The sequence below is a fragment of the Lates calcarifer genome, linkage group LG21 (assembly GCF_001640805.2).
Source record: "Lates calcarifer isolate ASB-BC8 linkage group LG21, TLL_Latcal_v3, whole genome shotgun sequence".
In the NCBI taxonomy this organism is placed as follows: Eukaryota; Metazoa; Chordata; class Actinopteri; family Centropomidae; genus Lates; species Lates calcarifer.
Genome location: NC_066853.1, coordinates 215694 through 236677, shown reverse-complemented (window position 1 = coordinate 236677; position 20984 = coordinate 215694). Strand labels below are relative to the sequence as shown.

At 49.4% G+C, this 20984-nt stretch overlaps 2 protein-coding genes across 4 annotated transcripts; both read left to right on the top strand.

Moving 5' to 3' along the window:
* The first annotated feature begins 3 nt into the window (after positions 1 to 3).
* On the top strand, positions 4 to 13039 carry abcc5 (ATP-binding cassette, sub-family C (CFTR/MRP), member 5). 3 transcript variants are annotated; one of them, XM_018704937.2, is made up of 30 exons: positions 4 to 1025; positions 1339 to 1506; positions 3328 to 3437; positions 3517 to 3672; positions 3749 to 3893; positions 3997 to 4230; positions 4328 to 4501; positions 4572 to 4713; positions 4812 to 4960; positions 5337 to 5444; positions 5557 to 5714; positions 6014 to 6236; positions 6336 to 6407; positions 6483 to 6607; positions 6690 to 6762; positions 6852 to 7055; positions 7129 to 7272; positions 7426 to 7519; positions 7604 to 7773; positions 7865 to 8011; positions 8402 to 8531; positions 8635 to 8917; positions 9008 to 9194; positions 9272 to 9361; positions 9548 to 9737; positions 9815 to 9974; positions 10072 to 10150; positions 10269 to 10382; positions 10463 to 10627; positions 11139 to 13039. In XM_018704937.2, exons 2-30 carry the CDS (start codon positions 1441 to 1443, stop codon positions 11238 to 11240), a joined length of 4194 nt encoding a protein of 1397 aa, XP_018560453.1. In that variant the 5' UTR covers positions 4 to 1025; positions 1339 to 1440; the 3' UTR covers positions 11241 to 13039. The 3 variants fall into 3 exon arrangements, with proteins under 3 accessions (XP_018560453.1, XP_050921529.1, XP_050921530.1); XM_051065572.1 differs by lacking the exons at positions 4 to 1025; positions 1339 to 1506; positions 3328 to 3437; ... (2 more) ...; positions 3997 to 4230; positions 4328 to 4501 and having other exon boundaries at positions 4574 to 4720; XM_051065573.1 differs by lacking the exons at positions 4 to 1025; positions 1339 to 1506; positions 3328 to 3437; ... (13 more) ...; positions 7129 to 7272; positions 7604 to 7773 and having other exon boundaries at positions 7448 to 7519.
* A 1308-nt stretch (positions 13040 to 14347) lies between these two features.
* Positions 14348 to 20669, top strand: rnpepl1 (arginyl aminopeptidase like 1). Its single transcript, XM_018704932.2, is given in 11 exon segments — positions 14348 to 16365; positions 17021 to 17161; positions 17257 to 17408; positions 17488 to 17840; positions 18014 to 18127; positions 18226 to 18338; positions 18535 to 18643; positions 18758 to 18985; positions 19073 to 19215; positions 19291 to 19449; positions 19451 to 20669. Coding segments are annotated over 11 exon segments (2175 nt in total). The 5' UTR covers positions 14348 to 15873; the 3' UTR covers positions 19622 to 20669.
* Positions 20670 to 20984: the final 315 nt, after the last annotated feature.

The window sequence follows — 20984 nt, the reverse complement described above, 5'->3', positions numbered from 1 at the left end:
AGTAACAGAGACCAGACCACAGAGTCCAGATCAAAGAAGACTCGGAGGGTTTTAAAGTCAGGTCCTGGTTCAGGTCTCAGTGAGTCCAGGTCTCTTTAACCATGACCTTCATCAGTCTGTCCAGCAGGGGGCAGCATGAGTCCAGTCTGACAGGAAACGAGTCCTGATCTGGGTCCTGCATGTGGTCATCTGGGTCAGAACCAGAATTTTCCGTCCGTCAGATGCTGACCTCACATCTCTGAGGGAAACATCTGAGGTCAAAGGTCAAAGCAGAGAAACTGTTCAATGATTCAAACTGAATCAGCTGAAAACAAATGCTTTGATTTGAAGTGAAAAATATTTTCAAAAGTAAAAAAGGAAGAAGAAAAAGTCAAAGAGCTGAAGAAACCTGTTGATGTGGATCAAGACCCTCAGACAGTGTCCAGGTCAAAGGTCAGATCCTCAGGTCTGAAGGTTCAATCTGGTTTCAACAGTTTAAAACTTTGTTTATACCAGAGACAAACAGGAAATAAAGAACATGAAGGAAACAGATGGTGAAGAAGAAGCAGCTCTGTCCTGTCACTTTAAACTCTGCAGCTGCAAAGAATCATGGGACATCATCCTGTCCTGTGGTAAAGAAGCTCCAGTGTCTCCTCTGCTGAAGGAGACCTGGACCAGGTCTGGGACCAGATCTGTTCAGATCCAGATCCAGGAGCAGCTGAGGTCAGGTCATGTGACCTTCACACCTGCAGGTTTACTCCTGATGTTCAGGTGATATGACCTCTGACCCCTCTGCGTCCTGTCCTGCAGTCAGCTGCTGCAGCCTGACAGACTGAACTGAGGGCTGAAGAAACTTCTATACATGCGTCAGCACTGACGTCATCGGGGGGGGGGCTGATGTCACAGCAGAACTCCAGCTCCCATGATGCCCCGCGCCGCCTTAGCTGCTGCTGCTGCTGCTGAGAGTCGGAGCTTCAGAGGAGCTGTTTACCGAGAACTGCGGACCTGAAGGAGGACAGCGCGAGGACACACGGAGACACAGACAGGTGAGGCACGCGGACAGGTGAGCGGATCTCCGACCTGCCGCTGATCTCTGACCGTGATTTCCTGTGTGATGCTCAGCGCGCGAGGACACTTTGTTTTATAACAGTGCGAGCTTTTATTGTGAAAGAGCCTCGGTCTGAGTTAGTCTCTTATTCTGGAAGGTTCTTTTATTCTATTATAGTCCTACATGAGGTCCTGGTTCTGGTCTGATGATGGGTTAGGGTCAGACCTCCTCCTCCAGGTCCAGGTGTTAGTGATGTGGTCACATGACTCAGCTGACTCTGACTCTGGGTTATCTTCCTGTTTTTTCTCCAGCACAGAGTCCAGAGTCCAGAGACCTGGTACCAGGTCTCTGTTCCTGTCCAGACTTTGAGTGACGGGGGTCAAAGGTCACTGCTCCATGTGGTCTGATAGAAGATGAGAGAACATGACTTTGGACGGAGCGAGCCGGGGTCAGAGGTCCCACTGCACCAGGATGTCCAGGTGAGAGCTGGTCCAGGACCAGGTCCAGGACTGGGAAACATCCACCATGTTTGATCCTACAGACAGAACAGTAGAATCAGATTTTATTGTTTTTATTATTATGAGGAGGAGACATCAGATTTCAAAATAAAAGCACAGAGAGAAGAGGAAGAAAAGATTCAGAAAAATAAACGATGAGATAAATAATAAAAAAACATTCAACAGAGAGGAACAGAGCGACAGTAGAGACAGTAGAGACAGTAGAGACAGTAGATGTAAATTAAGGGACAGTAGATGTGAGCTGATGGATGTGGATCAAAGGTCACAGCTTCATCTTCCTCCTCTCATCACTCCTTTGTTTACATAATGAAGCCCCGCCGTCTGCTGATGCTGAGGGGAATCTGGCCGTCTGATTGGCCGAGGCAGAGGGGCTGTGAGGCCTCTGATTGGCTGAGGCTGTGTGAATGGATGTGATGAGTGTGAGAGCATCAGGCAGGGAACGTGAGCTCTGCACATGCTCAGTAGTAAGGAGGACACACACACACACACACACACACACACAGTCAGTTTACAGGGATCTTCACAGAGACAGAGCAGTGTGTGTGTGTGTGTGTGTGTGTGTGTGTGTGTGTGTGTGTCTGTGTGTGTGTGTGTGTGAAACACTACACTACCCACCAGCCTTGGCTGCTGTTGCCATGGAGACAGTCATCAGGAGTCACTTCCTGTGCAGCTGTGTGTGTTTGATCATATTTACATATTGGTCACCATGGAAACCAAACAGCTATTCTCTGAGTGCAGATCATTTCATCAATTAATCAATCAACTGATAAATAATGATCAGCTGTTTTTATTTTCACTTTGATCTGAGTGAGCTTATCAACACAGTGATGTCACCGCTCTGTTTGTTGGAGAGAAGCTGTGAGCTAGCTGCTGCCAATGCTAAAGCTAACATTGATGCTAAAGCTCAGTCACTGTTTGTGTCTGATCGGTACCAGGAAGCCCGGTCTGCACATGCTCAGAACTGAACCTGATCTGATCCACCTGAGACACAGGATGATCACACTGGGTTTAAGCTTTGGTCCAAACTGATCTGATCTCATAAACAACAACTGTTTTATTCTCTGACTCATTAATGATGGAATATGATGTTAATGATGCTAACAATACAAACATCAGATTTATTCTGAGTAACTGCGTGTTAGCTAGCTGTGGTTAGCTTCTGCTCAGCCTGTGAAACTGGTGACGTGTTAGCCCAGTGTTAGCTCTGTATTAGCTCAGTGTTAGCCCAGTGTTAGCTCAGTGTTAGCTCTTTGTCAGCCCAGTGTTAGCCCAGTGTTAGCCCAGTGTTAGCTCTGTGTTAGCTCAGTGTTAGCCCAGTGTTAGCCCAGTGTTAGCTCAGTATTTAGAGTTAGTGGAGGGTTGGCATGAGACATATTTTAGAGAAGTAATGAGTCTCTTCAGACAGATGGGCAGGAAGAAGTTGTGTCTCCAGTGACATCGTTCTGAACACAAACAAACCAGATTGTGATTCCAGATCAGACTCTGACCCACTCTGATGAAGTTCTTCAGTTTCTTTTCCTACATAATGAAAATAAAGTAGCATTGAAGCTTATGCTAACTAGCTTAGCTAAAGCTAACTAGCTTAATGTGATGGTTCAGTTCCTTTAACTCAGTCAGACATTAAACTCTAACTGAGGGTCAAATCCAGACTGAAGTGAAGGTGGATCAGATGCATCATGGGAGCTGGAGTCTGCTCACACTTGATTTACCTGTGGAGTTCTTCCAGGTGTTAACATGATGAGTGTGTGTGTGTGTGTGTGTGTGTGTGTGTGTGTGTGTCAGGGTGCGTTGGGTGTGTGTGAAGACAGATCAGCTGGTTGCCATGGTAAAGAGCTGGAGGAGGGCGGCGCTAAAGAGGAACAGCCGAGCAAAGCAGGTAGAGAGAACGACAGGTAAGACACACACACACACACACACACACACACACACACACACTGAGGACACACAGCTCAGGTGTGTGTGTCTCCTCAGGTGTGATCACCCCGTCGACAGCGCAGGTCTCTTCTCCTTCATGACGTTTCATTGGCTGACTCCTCTGGCCGTGCACGCCCACAGGAAAGGACAACTTCTATTGGACGACATCTGGCCTGTGTCACACAGGGAGGGTTGCCATGACAACAGCCTGAGGTGGGCGGGGCTAATGATTCAAAATATGTCTGAATATTTTAATGCTGTACTTCAGGATTACTGCTATGGTCCTCAGGTTGGCGTCCCTGTGGGAGAAGGAGCAGAGGTCAAAGGGCAGCGAGGCGTCTCTGTGCTCGGTGGTCTGGTTTTTCTGTCGGACTCGTCTCCTCCTCTCCATCCTCTGTTTGACTGTCACACAGCTTGCTGGATTCAGTGGACCGGTGAGTCCAGACCAGGACCAGGGGAACCTGTTCGACCAGTACAACCAGGGAAACCAGTCTCCTCAGTCCCAGTAGTAACATCCTGTCCCTCCTCCTCCTCCAGGCCTTCGTGGTGAAGCGTCTCCTGGAGTACACCCAGCAGGAGCAGTCAGACCTGGGCTACGGTCTGCTGCTGGTGCTGGGTCTCCTCACCACTGAGCTGATCCGGTCCTGGTCTCTGGCTCTGACCTGGGCCCTGAACTACAGGACCGGGTCCAGACTGAGGGGAGCCATCCTCAGTCTGGCCTTCGACAAGATCCTCCGCCTCCGCAGCGTTAGGGACAAGTCCATGGGCCAGGTCCTCCAAGTCTTTAAATGCAAAAACTTTATTGACACGACCACAGTCAGACACTGAGATTTAACCTGTACCCCACCCCCCCACCCCCCCCCCTCAGCTGGTGAACATGTGCTCCAGTGACGGTCAGAGGATGTTCGAGGCTGCAGCAGTGGGCAGTCTGTTAGCAGGGGGCCCCCTGGTGGCTGTCCTTGGCGTCGCCTACAACCTCCTCATCCTGGGGCCGACGTCTCTGCTGGGATCAGCTGTGTTCATCCTGTTCTACCCGACCATGGTCAGTACCTCCTCCTCCTCCTCTTCCTCCTCTTCCTGATCAGGTTGATTGATCGTGATTTTCCGATCAGATGTTCAGCTCCAGACTGACGGCGTACTTCAGGAGGAAGGGCGTGGCTGTGACCGACAGACGAGTCCAGAAGATGAACGAGATCCTCAGCTACATCAAGTTCATCAAGATGTACGCCTGGGTCAAAGCCTTCTCAGCAGGACGTCAGCCGTACGTATTCACCTGACCCCTGCTCACCTGGTGGGCCTGTTGCCGTGGTATGCAGGTGCACAGTGCTGATGACCCCTGTGTTCTCCCTCAGGTATCCGTGAGGAGGAGCGTAGGATCCTTGAGCTCACAGGTTACTTCCAGAGCATCACGGTGGGCGTGGCTCCCATCGTCGTCGTCATCGCCAGCGTGGCAACATTCTCCACCCACATGTTGCTAGGATACGACCTGACAGCTGCTCAGGTACCACGCTCAGAACACATTTGTCCCATGTTGGTGCTGTCATCGCTGGTCATGTGTTTTTCATGTAGCTACAGAAAACATGTTAACTTATTGCTAATGCTAACCTATTTTTATACCTGCTAGCATTATCAAGGTAGCAGCTAACTGGCTAGCTTTGCTACAGTTCTTTCTTTATATCTGCAGCCGTTTGCAGCTAACTGTTAGCTTTACAGAAGGCTACAGCTAACTGTTAGCACTGTGGGAGGCTACAGCTAACTGTTAGCACTGTAGCAAGTTGTAACTAACTGTTAGCACTGTGGGAGGCTACAGCTAACTGTTAGGGGTTGTGTCAGGAGTCGACCAAGTTGCAGTGAGCTAACATTTTCTCCTCCTTCAGGCCTTCACTGTGGTGACGGTGTTTAACGCCATGACCTTTGCCCTGAAGGTCACGCCATTCTCTGTCAAGTCTCTGTCTGAAGCTTCAGTGGCCATGGAGAGATTCAAGGTGTCGCACAAACACAAACACAAACACAAACACGTACCTGTCTCCATGTTTATCCAAGGCTCTCAGTGTGTCCTCTGGTCCAGGTTGACCTGGTCTATCTCTGTCTCTGCAGAGTCTTTTCCTGCTGCCGGAGGTCGACAGCGTCCGAGCATTACCTGCCGATCCTCAGGTTGCCGTGGAGATGTGTGATGTCAGTCTGGCATGGGAGGGGGGCGGACAGAGCACTCAGCCCAGTCCATGTGTGCAGACCGCCTCCAGACTCCGACACAGGTATACTGACTTCAACCACACCTGTGGACTGTTTCTGACTGTTTTTGTATCAGGTCCAATGATTCAGAAATCTGAACATGGACGAACTAATGAGAAACACTTCAAAATGGCCGACATGTTTTGTAAGTTATACAGACTGACCAGGTCAGACCAGGTCAGACCAGGTCAGGTCAGGTCAGGTAAGGTCATGCTAACTACTGGTTCCTCTGGTGATGAATTATTGTTAGCTCTTAAACCAGGATGAAATCAGCATGTCACAGACCAATCAGAGGAGGTTTCACCTGTGTGATGATCTCCAGGTGCAGAGACAGAACAGCTGTCTCTGCACAGCAGGAGGACGAGGACGAGGAGCAGGAGGAGGTGACGGGCTCCCTGCTGAGAGGAGGAGGAGGAGCCTCAAGCCCAGAGGAAGAGGAGGGGGAGGAGGGAGAGGAGGAGACCTGTCCTCCCCTCCTGTCTGCCTCTCCTGCCCCTCCTCGTCTTCAGAGCACCCTGCACTGCATCAACCTGAGCGTCCGACAGGTAAAACCACGATTCAGAGACCAACACAGGAACACCTGAGTTACCTGAGTTACCTGAGTTACCTGAGTTCATACATCACCAACACCTGTGTCTGTTCAGGGGAAGCTGCTCGGTGTCTGTGGAAGTGTCGGCAGCGGGAAAACCTCCCTGATCTCCGCCATCTTAGGACAGGTGACGTTCTGCTCATATATCACTGATACCTGTAGTGGGATTAAAGGTATTGATTATTGATCGGTGTATTGACAGATGACCGTATTGGAGGGCAGTCTGGCTGTCAGAGGACGGCTGGCCTACGTGGCTCAGCAGGCCTGGATCCTGAATGCAACGCTGAGAGACAACATCCTGTTTGGACTGGAGTACCAGGAGGACAGGTGAGAGGAGACACCTATACCATAGGTGTGGACCAGGTCCTGGTCTTGGCAGACTAACTGACTCCTCTGTCCATCTGTGCAGGTATCAGTCTGTGCTGAGCGCCTGCTGTCTCCGCCCGGACCTCGCTCTGCTGCCCAACGCCGACCTCACAGAGGTGACACTTCCTATTTCCATGTTTAATCTGTTGCTACGTGGCGTGAACATGTCATCTGTCTGACGACATTTGTGTTTCCATCCAATCAGATCGGGGAACGTGGAGCCAACCTGAGTGGAGGGCAGCGCCAGCGAATCAGTCTGGCCCGCGCCCTTTACAGCGACCGGGACGTTTACATCCTGGACGACCCGCTCAGCGCCCTCGATGCCCACGTGGCCAACCACGTCTTCCACAGCGCCATCAAGAGGCAGCTCCACCACAAGACCGTCGTGTTCGTCACCCACCAGCTGCAGGTAAACCTCCTCCTGACGGGGGCGATCCACTGCAGGTGGTTACCGTGGAGATAACCTGTGTGTCTGTGTGCAGTACCTGGTGGACTGTGATGACGTCATCCTGATGAGGGAGGGGAGTATAGTGGAGCAGGGTAACCATGACAACCTGATGAAACTGAACGGAGACTATGCCGCCATGTTCAACCACTTCCAGCTGGGAGACGCTCCGTACATAGAGGTACCTGTCTGTCTCTTTACCTGTCTGTCTACCTGTCTGACTGTCTACCTGTCTCTCTCTTTACCTGTCTCTCTCTTTACCTGTCTGTCTACCTGTCTGACTGTCTACCTGTCTCTCTCTTTACCTGTCTGTCTACCTGTCTGTCTGTTCCAGGCTCCCAGCAGGAAAAGCGGTGGTTCTCAGAGGAAACCCGCCGACAGTAAACCAGGATCAGTGAAGAAGAACGCTCAGGTCATCAAGGACAACAGTAAGACGGACTGCTGCTACACTTCTGCTGTATTCTACTTGTTTCTACTGTGTTTTTACTGTGTTTGGTCATGTGACATTAAAGGGGAAGAACAGCAGTGCGGGGGCGTGGCCTGGCCTGTGTTTCAACTCTACATGGCGGCGTGTGGTGGCTCCGCCTCCTGCCTGCTGATCCTGGTCCTGTTCGTTTTCAACGTGGGGAGCTCCGCCTTCTGTCAGTGGTGGCTCAGCTACTGGATCAACCAGGGCAGCGGGGTGAGACTCTGCTCCTCTGCGCCTCCTCATCACCTCCCCCTAGCTCCTTACATCCTCCTCCTGACTCCTCTTTCTGTCCTGGTTTTTCCAGAACACCACGGTAACCCAAGGAAACAGCTCAGCGGTGAGCGTCAGCATGAAGGACAATCCCTTGATGCAACACTACGCTGCCGTCTATGCCTCCTCCATGGGAGTCATGCTGCTCTTCAAACTCATCAGAGGCATCGCCTTCGTCAAGGTCAGGACACCGTATAGTCCAGTGTACAGGTCTTGACAGGTCCCAGAGGACCCAGAACCAAACCAGACTAGTTGGGACCTGGACCCATGCAGAGCTGACAAATGTCAGACCTGAACGTAGACCCAATTGGCACATAAAATGTAACATTCCCCTTACATGGCCATTCCTCAACATTGTCAGTTCTATGTATATGCATGTATATCCAGAAAACTCTAATTCTGCCAACTCATCCACCATGCTGAGCAGATATAGGCTCAGTTTGTTGGATGTTTTTACGTTTTTATCTTTCAAACACTCAGTTTCAGCGACCATGAGTTTCCTGTTCCACATCAGGTCAAACCTTTGATTTTCTCTGTGGTGTTGAGTCTTCCTCTGGTCGTCTCTTTGCAGGGAACTTTGCAAGCCTCCTCCAAGCTGCATGACGAACTCTTCCACAAGATCCTCCGCTGCCCCATGAAGTTCTTTGATATGACGCCCACAGGACGAATCCTCAACCGCTTCTCCAAGGACATGGATGAAGGTAAGAGACGGGACTATACCACTGTTCCAGATCCTGTTCAGCACCCGACCGAGTCATCAAGCCTTCTGGAAACTTCTCTAACTTCTTATGTTTTTCCCTCCAGTCGACACCCGCCTGCCCTTCCAGGCGGAGATGTTCATCCAGAACGTGATCCTGGTCTTCTTCTGTCTGGGCGTCATCAGCTGTGTTTTCCCATGGTTCCTGGTGGCTGTGGGTCCTCTGGTTTTACTGTTTGCAGCACTTCACAGCGTTTCCAGGGTCTTCATTCGGGAGCTGAAGCGTCTGGACAACATGACAATGTCGCCCTTCATGTCCCACATCACCTCCAGCATCCAGGGCCTGGCCACGCTTCAGGCCTATGGCAGGGGCCAGGACTTCCTCAACAGGTCAGGGTTGGGACAACTAAACCTGCAGAGTAGGGAATGGGGTACGATTAAGAACCTGAGACCACAACTAGACTCTGTTATCGTTTTCAGGTACCAGGTTCTGCTGGACCAGAACCAGGCCCCTTTCTACCTGTTCAGCTGTGCGATGCGATGGCTGGCGGTTCGTCTTGACGTCATCAGTGTGGCTCTGATCAGCATCACGGCCCTGATGATGGTCCTGATGCACGGACAGATTCCTCCTGCCTACGCTGGCCTTGCCATATCCTACGCCGTACAGGTAACGTACACCAAGGTGACTTAGGTTATCTGTAAGACAGAGACTTTCCAACACTGACGTGTCTGTTCCTGCTTCAGTTAACAGGGTTGTTCCAGTTCACCGTCCGTTTGGCCTCTGAGACTGAAGCTCGCTTCACCTCTGTGGAGAGGATCCATCACTACATCCAGGTACTTTGAACAGGCTGGTTACACTGGTCTTCAGTCAGTCGTAAGACCTCTTGTTCAACTCTCCACTTTGCTAACGTACAATCACCATCCTCTGGCAGAGCTCACATACTGGATGGATTTTATCAAGGTCCTTTATCTCTGTATTCTAAAATCCAAAATGCCTGATTAGGTTGATCTTTGTCTCAGTCCCTGTCCCAGGAGGCCCCGGCCCGGGTCAAAGGTCGGGCCCCTCCCGCCAACTGGCCTCAACAAGGTGAGCTGGTGTTCAGGGAGGTGGAGATGAGGTACCAGGAGAACTTCCCCCTGGTCCTGAACAGGATCTCCTGCACCATCAGGCCCAAAGAGAAGGTTGGCATCGTGGGCAGAACCGGATCAGGTAGGACGGGGTTCTGGGTCTCCACTGGTGTGTTTGAAGAAGAGTCTCTGTCTGACTACCTGTCTCCCTTTGTGCAGGGAAGTCGTCTCTGGGGGTGGTCCTGTTCCGGCTGGTGGAGCGCTGTGGTGGCTCCATCCTCATCGACGGCATCGACATCAGTGACATCGGACTGGCCGACCTCCGCAGCAAGTTGTCAATCATCCCACAGGACCCGGTCCTGTTCAGTGGGACACTCAGGTAGGAACACCTGAGAGAGACCATCAGCTGCTCAGAGGGAGGAAACGATTTCCTGAATGAACAGCAACGTTTGATGAGATGAGTTTGTGTGTTCCAGGTTTAATCTGGATCCCTTTGACCAGTACACTGAGGAGCAGATCTGGGACGCTCTGGAGAGGAGTCACATGAAGGAATGTGTGAGTACAAACTCAGACCACACAACTCATATTTTAGCAATTTTCCCAGGATTCACCTTGTGGAGCCAGGACATGAAATACGCCCACCTGTCACACTGACTTCCTGTCTGTCGGTCAGGTGTCCCAGCTGCCCCTGAAGCTGGAGTCGGAGGTGGTGGAAAACGGAGAAAACTTCTCTGTGGGAGAGAGACAGCTGCTGTGTGTCGCCAGGGCTCTGCTGAGGCAGTGCAAGGTGAGAGACAGACAGGTGAATACCTCCCCCCTCCTCCCCCCTGAGGTTCTGTGGTCTGATGGTTGTGGTTCTGGTCTCAGGTCCTGATCCTGGACGAGGCCACAGCAGCCATGGACGCTGAGACGGACACTCTGATTCAGGAGACCATCAGGAGCTCATTTCAGGACTGCACCACCCTGACCATCGCCCACCGCCTCCACACTGTCCTCGCCTCCGACCGCATCATGGTGCTCAACCAGGGACAGGTACTGTACCACACTGATCAGTTAGTTGATCAGTTAGTCCAGGTAAAGGAGCTGATTTACTTCACCTGCTTCACCTACTTGAGTAGAACTTACAGTCTTGATTGAACAGAAAACTGACAGAAGGCTGAAGAAACAGCGTCACAGCTGAGCTAGCACCCTGACAGTTAGCCTCTTATACTGTCAGTGGAATGCTGTTAGCTAGCTCACAGTTAGCATCTCTGAGTTAGCAACTAGCTGCTGTATAAACAGATGTTGATGTATTTTGTTGCTGGTTAAACTTTAATATCACAGATCAGATATATTAATATAGGGGAGAAATTAAACTGAATTTATATTAAATCTGTTGTTTTAACAAACATTATGCTGCAACAGGTTTTTCAGTTTTCAGTTCCCTGTTACAGGCTAACCTGCTGTTTAGCTAATTTACAGTTTATTCCTGTTAGTTCCCATGGAAAGTTTAAAACTTTGCCAGTTCAGGTTAATAAAGTTTCCTTTGCTGTGATTGGTCCAGGTGGTGGAGTTCGACGAGCCATCCAGGCTGCTAGCCAATGAGAACTCTCGGCTGTGCTCGATGCTGGCTGCTGTGGAAAACAAGATCTCTGTCCGAGGATGAGGAGGAGGAGGAAGGCCTGAGGTGGGGGTCTGTATACATGGTGATGAAGAACATGTAGAGAAGCTGAAGGATGTGATGGTGCTGTTCCTGTTCCTGTACTGTAAGAAAAAACTGATCTCAGACCTGTCGAAGGTTCAGACGCTGATCTGACGTCTGTTTAATCTTCTCACTTATTGTTGCTTTTTGGCAACATGACAACGTTTTTCTGTTTGATGATGTTTGGTCTGTTTTTATGAAGCAGCTCTGTGGTTATTATTTTAATGAGTGACTGTGGTGACATGGCAGCCTGTGATTGGATGGTTGGGTGGTTAAAGGACCATTCCAACATCATTTCCTTCCTTTAAAAAAAAGAAAACAATTACTTTTCCTCTTTTTAATGTTTAAATGTTTCTAATGAAGCCACAGCCTGTCTCCTGCTGATGATGGTCAGATATTATTCATATGATTTAAAAGAGCCTGATGATGTTTAACAATAAAGAACATAATGTTTTAAAGGAACATTCCATGTATTTAACACAGTGTTTATCAGATTATTGGTTTTAATGTGTCAAAAAGTCAATAATAAGAAAAGAACAGAACAGAAATCATCTCCTCCAGTGTTGAACTTTAAAAACAAACAGAGTAGAACCAGGTTTGTAGGACATGAGGGGGGGGGCTGAATTTCCGAGTTCCCAGTCAGAAGTTTGAACCTGAACACCCCCTGAAGTCGGATTTCCGAACTCAGAAAGTCGGAGCAACTTCACCAACCCTGACATAAGAATTCAAGATGGCTGCTCCTCGGTGCTTCTGCTCCTGTTCTCCTCCTCTGTTCTGATTCACACAACAAAGACCTCCTGTGAGCGTCCATGTTTTTCTGATTACTCACCAGGAACGTGATCGGCTCACAGGAGACGTCACTCCCAGTTCAGGCCTCTGATGTAACTTGAACGCACCATCAGGTCCTGTTTACACAACAACAGTTTTTGTGTAGAGGAGTAATCCTTTGTTGTGGTTTGGCCTGAAAACGTGAACTTTTGAAATCTGGTTCCAGAGCGCAATCTTTTGAAAACGCTGTCCTTACCGTCGCAGTGGAAACTGCCGATATGAAAGCTGTGATGACACTGCCCCAGAAGTGGTGGAGTATCGCGTTACATCACCACCTACTGGTCAGACATGGTACTGCACATCAATGTGTTCAAAGGTCACAAAGGAAAAACTTTGTTGTTGTGTGAATAGGACCCAACTGATGACTGAGTTTACCTGAACTTTAGTGTCCAGGTTCTGCAGACCTGGATCTGGAAACACTTGATCCAGGTGTCTGATCTATGACTGTCACTGATAAACAGAGTGAGAGGAAAGTCAGATCCTGATGGAGGAAACAAGATGGTGTTGCTCAGATGACAAAGGTGGAACTGGTTCCTGGTTTTTCATTAATAAACTTTACTCCTCTCTGAAGGTTCAGGTGTCTCACCTGTCTCCTCCTCAACTGGTTTAATGTGAATCTGTTTGAAGGTGTATTTTGTGTTTTTCTCTCTTTGATCTGAGTGTGTTTCCTCTGATCAGACGGTCTGTCCTGGTCCTGGTTTGTGTCTCAGCTGATGGACTCTGAAGATGTCACCATGACTACCAAAATAAAAGCCTGGTTATGAACAAAGGCCAAACTCTCACATCTGATCAAACAGCCTTATAGCTTGACTTTATATCTGCCTTGTTAGCCTGAGGGGGGGATCTGAGATACTGTCAATAAAACTATTTTAAGATGAAACATTTGTGGAACTTCCTGCTGTTTCTGTCAAGATCAATAAAGTTTATACACCTGATCTGAGTCTTTACTTTTCTTTCTCATCAGTGACAAACCAAACACAGGTCGTCTCTTCATTGTTTCCTGTTGGTTTGAATATTTTTAGTTCAGTCGCCTCTTCCTGTTGATCATTTCCAGTTTCACTTCTTTAAAAGCCAGATTCATCTTTAAATCTGCTGATGTGTTCAAGGTCCAGTCTTTTTCTGTTGGTTCATAGTTTCAGTTTATTTCACAACATGAAGAAAATAATAAATAACGACATCAAAAACGACACATGAAGACGTGTTTAAATGTGAAAATACTTCAATCAGAATCCACCTGCAGTAAAAGGACAGAAGTTCTTCTTGTTCCTGAAAGTCTTATTTCCCAACTCTTTGTACCAAAAGTAAAACCTGTTTCCTCTGGGACCTGGTTAACCACCAGATCAGATCAGTCTGAGCAGACTGAGGATTATAAACCTCCTGCCTCCTTCAACAACCTTCGAGTCTTCTTCCCTCATCTGTCCGAGGTAGAGGTCACAGCTGGAGTCTTTCTTAGACCACAAATAACAAAGATCCTGGACTGGACGGAGTTCACCAAGAAGGAGAAGCTTGGACCAGGTCTGTGGTGGTTCAGGACTCCTTGGACCTGGTTGAAGCTCTGGTGAAGAACAGGAGATCGCTGAAAGTCCAGATCCCTGACGCTGGTCTTGATAAACTGAAGGAGAACATGGAGACAGACTCAGAGATACACCACCACAGACGGACCAGTGGTCCAGACTCTCATGTGGACTCTGTGGACACACTCAGAGTCTGAGCTGCAGAAAACCAGACTTCACCTGGAAAATCACCAAAAAAAAAAAAAACAACATCAAACAAACAAAACGTTCTGAACAACAAGACGACTCAGGTTTAATCTGATGTTTTGTATCCAACACTCAAAACCAGTTTTAATCTGGGACCTGGTTCAGATAAAGTGAATATTGAGACTGTATCTGATACGGGTCAGGAGTGATCATTAGAACATAAACCACTCAACATGAATCTGATTCATTCCTGCAGAGCTTCACTGTTCTGTGGTATTTATGATTTATTCACTTTGTTTTCTGAGGTTTTTTATTTGTATTTATGTGAATTGTGTATTGTCTGCTCCTCAGGATTAAATAAAGTTATTTGAATTGTTTTTACATAGAGAACAGGTTTGTCTGTATGAAGAGAATAAAAACTGTCAGGGTTCACGTGTCGTCAGGTTTTAATCTGTTTCTTTATTATTTAAAATAACAAATAAACTTGAATAAAATAAAACCAGGTCATTGTGGTGATCAGCTGTTTCTCCCGCAGGTGACTGATCCAGCTGAGATTCCAGATCCTCCTGGACTCTGAGGGGTTCAGACCCAGAATCCAGACTCCTCTACCTGAGGATCCTGACCCCTCCTGTTGACCTTTGACCTCCTGCCGGTCTGCTCGGCTCCACAGCGCCCCCCCCCTCCCGGTCTACACAAACTTTTTCCTGCTGTTGTTACTTCCTGTTTGGTCCGGAGCAGATCCTCCCCGATCCTCCCCGGTTCTCTCCGCTGTCTCCGCGGTCTTTGTCCGGCTCAGACTGTCCCCGTCCTCGGCTCCGGCTCCGTCCTCTCTCCGCGGACTCTCACGGACCAGATCCAGCTAACTGAGAACCCACCGGGCGGGAGGATCCGGATCCAGTGACCGGGACAGAGCGCAGGGAGGCGGGCTGAGTTCTCAGGAGGAGCCGGTGTTCGTCTGGTTCTTCGGCTCCGGGTCCTGATGGATTTTACTTAAACAGCTCGTCCTTTAAACCGGCTCCTAATCTCTGCTGCTAATGCTAATTAAGACTGTGAGCTAATTAGCCCGCTGTGCTAACCCGGGTTAGTTAGCCGGGTCAGAGACGGAGGCGGTGTGACCTCTAACTCCGACATTATCTCCGGCTGTGAAAGTGCCTGTTGTTTAAACTGCCTCTGGTTTAAAGCTAAAGGAGCTAATTAACTGAGCAGCTAGCCTCGGCTAAACCCGGGTCAAACTCTGGTCTAAGTGGGCCACATAGAGTTTTACCCGGACTAAAACAAGTCTTTAAATGTGGAGTTAACAGAGTGAAGCTCAGCTCCGGGTTAAAGCGTCTTTCTCTGTGTTTATAACCGATTTTAAACTGAGTTTGACCTTAAATTAGTAGTTTTTTAAATGGAGTTTGGTCTGTTTACACAGAGGGTTAAACTCTGTCAGTCTGCGGTTTAAACTGGGTTTAAAGTCGTTTAGTAAAGTTGTTTTAAATGGATTCAAACTGGACTTTAAATGCTGAGGAAAGAGTGTTGAACTGGTTCACAGTTAGACCGGATCATAAATGGATCTGGTCCTGGGTTTAATGTGGATCTAGGAACAGGAGAAGTTAAATTAGACGTTTGTTTAATGGAGTTTTGAATGTGACTCAGAGAGTTAGTTTCTGATTTAAATGAAGTTTGATTTGGGTTAAATTGGGTTTAAATTAAGTCCTGAGTTAAACTGGGTTTTAAATGTGATGGTCCAGAATCAAGACCAGACCCAGTTTGTGGTTTAAGTGTCCTTTTACGACTGGTTTTGAGTTCAGTTAGACTTTAGTTTGATGAGGTTTTGAATGCAGTCTGGTCTGGGTTAGTCCAGGTTTGAGATCTGTTCTGCATCACAAGTGTCCTTATTTATTTCTGGTTTGTTAGACTCTGGTTTAATCAGGTTTTGGTTTGGAGTTACACTCAGTCAGTCTGGTTTAAAACTGGTTTTAAATGTAGTCATACCTGGTCCTGGTCCGGGTTTCAGAGAGTCCTCTCCTGGTTCTTGTTGATGCAGTTAGTCCAGGTCTAAGTGGGTTTAGTCCCAGGTTTAGCTCATGATGGCGGAGCTCCACCAGACTCCCACCTCGTTATGCTGCTGCCGTAAATCCCTGCCAGCCTCTGGGGCCCGGTGTACCGGGGACTCCAGCCGACCCTCGGCAGGTCCGGGTCCCGGGTCTCCTCGGTGCCCCCTGGTGGACGTGGCCTCAGCGTCTAACTTCAGGTGCTTCCAGCTGCGACACTTCCACCTGGACCTGCGGCTGAACTTTGCCGTGAAGGAGATGAGCGGCTGGCTGGTTCTGGATCTGGTCCCGGTCCAGGCTGGGATCCACACCCTGGTCCTGGACTCCCACCCGTCTCTGTTGATCCACTCCATAGATTGTAAGGTTCCCGGGTCGGGACAGGAGGAGCCCGTCTCCCTCACGTACCGGGTTGATCCATTCACAGATTACGGATCGTCGCTCAACATCAGCCTCCCGACAACTGCCGTGAAACCGGGACGACTGATTCAGATCACAGTCCGCTACACCACCACAGACGGACCGGCGGTAAGGAGACCACAACACATGACCAAGTCCGACCAACCAGATCAGCTGATCAGGACTCATCACAGATATCAGTCAGTTATCAATAATAACATCTGGAGTCTCAGACTGAATGGGCTCATTCCAGGGAGTCTGAGAGTCCTGAGGTCCACACCCACGTTCATCAGGTCTACAGAGTCTCATGAGGACTCTGTGGACTCACTAAGAGTCTGAGCTGCAGAAACTTCACTCATAAAATCACCAGTAATCCACAACAACGTCAAACAAACGATAATCTCAGATTTAATTTGATGTTTGTATTTCCTGATGTCGTCTGTTATTTCTTTAAATCTTGTTGTTGAGTTTCGTCTGTTCGTTCTCACGGTCACCTAAAATTCTAGAACCGTGACGGGTCACAGTTACAGTTCTAGAATGTTGCAGGGTTCACACTCGAGGACGGTGACTGAAGACTGTAGAATTACACCTTAAAGGTTCCATGACTGAAACCTGTAAAATCGTATTCTCAGACTGAACCTGTGAATGCCCCATGGCACGCAACATTCCAGAACTGTGACATCACAGCTGATTATTCCATGTCCCTGCACCGACTCCGAGTCGTCCAGACGTCAGGACGAGTTTAATGATGATGATGATGAAGGTCTCTTCTCCCCCCCCATAGATCTGGTGGTTGGACTCGGAGCTGACCTGTGGTCAGACTCGTCCTCTGGTCTTCACTCAGGGTCACTCCGTCTGTAATCGCTCCTTCTTCCCCTGCTTTGACACACCTGCTGTCAAGAGCACCTACACCGCTACTGTCAGGGTAAGTCCTGACCTCTGACCTCTGACCCCTGTTAAGATCTGATGCAGGAAGTTAAAGTCAACATTCAGAACCTCCTCCTCTTCCTCCTCCTCCAGGTCCCAGACGGAGTCACGGTCCTGATGAGTGCGTCTCGGAGCTCCTACTCCAAACCGGACCGGGTCTTCCAGTTCTCCATGGAGTTCCCGGTCCCGTCCTACCTGGTGGCGTTGGTGGCCGGAGAGCTGCAGCACGTGGACGTCGGCCCGAGGTCGGTGACCTCAGGATGACACTGTTGGTTAGTGAAGGTCATGTGACCGATGTGACCTTTGACCTCCTCCTGTGTGTAGGAGCCGTGTGTGGGCGGAGCCATGTCTGCTGTCCTGCGCGGTTAAGAAGCTGGGGGGCAGCGTGGAGCGCTGGCTGGGCGTGGCCGAGGAGCTGTTCGGACCGTACCTGTGGGGCAGGTGCGACATCGTGTTCCTCCCCCCCTCCTTCCCCATCGTCGCCATGGAGAACCCGTGCCTCACCTTCATCATCGCCTCCATCCTGGAGAGCAGCGAGTTCCTGCTCATCGACGTCATCCACGAGATCGCCCACGGCTGGTTCGGCAACGCCGTCACCAACGCCACCTGGGAGGAGATGTGGCTGAGCGAGGGGCTGGCCACGTACGCCCAGCGGAGGATCACCACCGAGGCCTACGGTAATACTGCAGAAAATACTACTACTACTGGTACTACTGCTACTATCACTTCTGGGTCCTATGGTACAAATACTGCATCACTGTATCACTGCTGAAACCTTTTATGAAGTTCAGAGTTTATTTGTTTATTTGTTTATGTGTTTGTGTTTATTTGTGTGTTTATGTGTCTGCAGGTGAGGCGTTCACCTGTCTGGAAACTGTCGTACGATTGGACGCCCTCCACAGACAGCTGCGTCTCCTCGGAGACAACAACCCTGTGAGCAAACTGCAGGTCAAGTTTGAGCCAGGTAACACACACACACACACACCCACACACAAAAACACACACAGACAGGTGTCTCTGATAGTCACACAGGTGAGCTGACGTCACTGTCACCTGCTGCAGGTGTGAACCCCAGCACTCTGATGAACCTGTTCACCTACGAGAAAGGATTCTGCTTCGTGTCGTATCTGTCACAGCTCAGTGGAGACGTCCATGACTTCGACCGCTTCCTCAGGGTCAGACACACACACTGAACACACACACACTGAACACACACACACTGAACACACACACACTGACGTACGGGACAAATAAATATTTGAATGTCTCATGAAGTTTTACATAAAGACAGAGACTGATGGGACCTGGTCTTGGTCAGGGGTCAGGGGTCAGGGGTCAGAGGTGAACCTGGGCTCTGCTGTGTGTTCTCAGGACTACATCTCTCAGTTTAAGTTTAAGAGCGTTGTGGCTCAGGACCTCATCGACTTCTTCCTGGGTTACTTCCCTGAGCTGCAGGACGCCGCCGTCGCCCAGAGAGAAGGTGAGGAGGAGGGAGGGAGGGGGTGGGGGGTGGGATGGGTACTTCCCTCCATCAGGTGTGTGTGTGTGTGTGTGTGTGTGGACTCAGAGTGCCCCCCCTCGTCCTGGTCCTCAGGTTTGGAGTTTGAGCGGTGGCTGAGCGGCTGTGGTCCTCCTCTGTACGAGCCGGACCTGTCAGCAGGGGGCGCTCTGATCCAGCCGGTCCAGGACCTGTGTGTCCTGTGGAGGAGGAGCGACACCCCCGACCTGCAGACCCTCACCAGCTTCGACCTGTCGGCCTGGAGCACCTTTCAGATCGTCCTGTTCCTGGACCGCATGTTGGACCACTCCCCGCTGCCTCACGGTAACTCTGCGAGTACTGCGAGTACTGCGAGTACTGCGAGTACTGCGAGTACTGTTAATACTACTGCTAACCCCCCCTCCTCTGCAGATGTGATGGTGAGTCTGTCCGGGTCGTACTCGTCCCTGTTTGACGGTCTGAACGCTGAGGTCCAGATCCGGTGGCTGCAGATGGTCGTGAGGAACTCGTTCTACCCGGACCTTCCCCGAGTCCGAGCCTTCCTCCACAAACACGTGAGACCACAGCTCCCATGATGCTTTGTGTCTGTGTCTGTTTCCTGTCGGTGACGCTGACCTCTCTGTCCGCAGACGTCCAGGATGTACACGGTGCCGCTGTACGAGGACCTGGTTGCCGGGGTGATGAAGTGCGTTGCCGTGGAGATTTTCTACCAGACTCAGCGTCGCCTGCACCCCAACCTAAGACGGACGTTACAGCAGATCCTGTTCCAGACCGGCTCCACCCCGATCCAATCAGAACGGCCCGGCTCTGTCCGTTGTCCCCCCCTCCCCCTCCCCCTCATCCTCTGCGCAGCCGCCACAGCCCGCTGCCACGGCAACCGCCTCCACCGGGACGACGGCCGCCATCGCTCTGAGGGACGTCAAACGTGTCGGCGTGAAGTCGACCTCCGCTGTCACCTGACGGAGGCTGTGATTGGCCGTTTGGTCATGTGGTGACAGAGCAGGTGATGTAGGCTGTTGCCGTGGCGACAGCAGCCGCTGAGCTTTTAAACACTGTGACGTCATGACAGGAAGTTCACTCCAGAGACTTTTAACGTCCGGGTTGAGGCAGGAAGAGGATTCTGAAGATGGAGGTTACCTGAGGGAGGGTCAGAGGTCAGAGGTCAGGGTCAGAGGTCAGAGGTCAGGGCTGCTGCTTCATCATGTGATCACACTTCCTGAGGGTCTGCAGACCCACCTGGGTTCACCCTGGACCTGAACCCTGACCTGACCTCTGGGCTCGTCAGGGCCTTTTGACTCTGAGCTGATGTGTTGTTCAAACCATGGTCGGTGGCCCTGGGATGGGTCAGTGATGATGTCGTGTTAAAGAACCAGCTGCTGCTTTTTACCTGAAACACCTGCTTTAATAACATGTAGCTCAGACTAACAGGTGACCCCCCACCTGACTGATCCTCACACACCTGAAGACCAGGAGCCAGAGCCCTGAACTGGACGTGGACTTGGCAGGAAAAACTAAAACCAGCAGACTTCACCTGAGTGGCCTTAACGCTGCCTTCACTGCAGCTGGGAACTGAGACGTTTCTGTCAGAGTTCAGACCTGAGTTGTGCTCCTCTGACTTCATTCATCCCTTTAACGATTCTGACCGACTGTACCTGAACTCACCAGCAATAACAACACTCACCTGTAGTTTACCTGGGACTGAGAGAGACGAGCAGAAACTCAGGACTGAACTTTAAATGTTTAAAGGCGAGAGATTAAACCAAGATTTAAAGAATAAAGTTTTTCACACTTTTATTTAAAAACGTCTCAGATTGAGATTCTCTAATCACCTGATTAATACTGGATCAATACTGAGAGTGACACTGATCAATAATGACAGATTCTTTATTTTGAACTTTTAATATCTTCAGACCTGAAACATCCCACTCTGCCCAGCTGACCGTGAACGCCTCACAGACAGATTTATAATGAACGTGTGATTTAAAATAAAAAAACACTCGAAACTAAACAGCGTGTTTTTATCTGTTTCTACTTTATTTAACGTGTTTATTTCAAAGCTTTTAAACTGTACGGAGGCTCAGAGCTGACAAAATGTAACTGAATAATTCTGTTAGAAATAATAAATAAATGTAAAACTTTAACCTTCAGTTTTTTTCCTTTAAATCAGTTAAACTAAATGTTTTTTATTCTGATGTCGTTTTTGGTCCAAACATTAATATTTATTTATTTATTCATCATCAAACAGCTGCGACTTGATTAAAATCTTTGTGTTTTATGTTATTTGATCAGATGTTAATTTGATTTAAAAAAAAAAAACCTATTA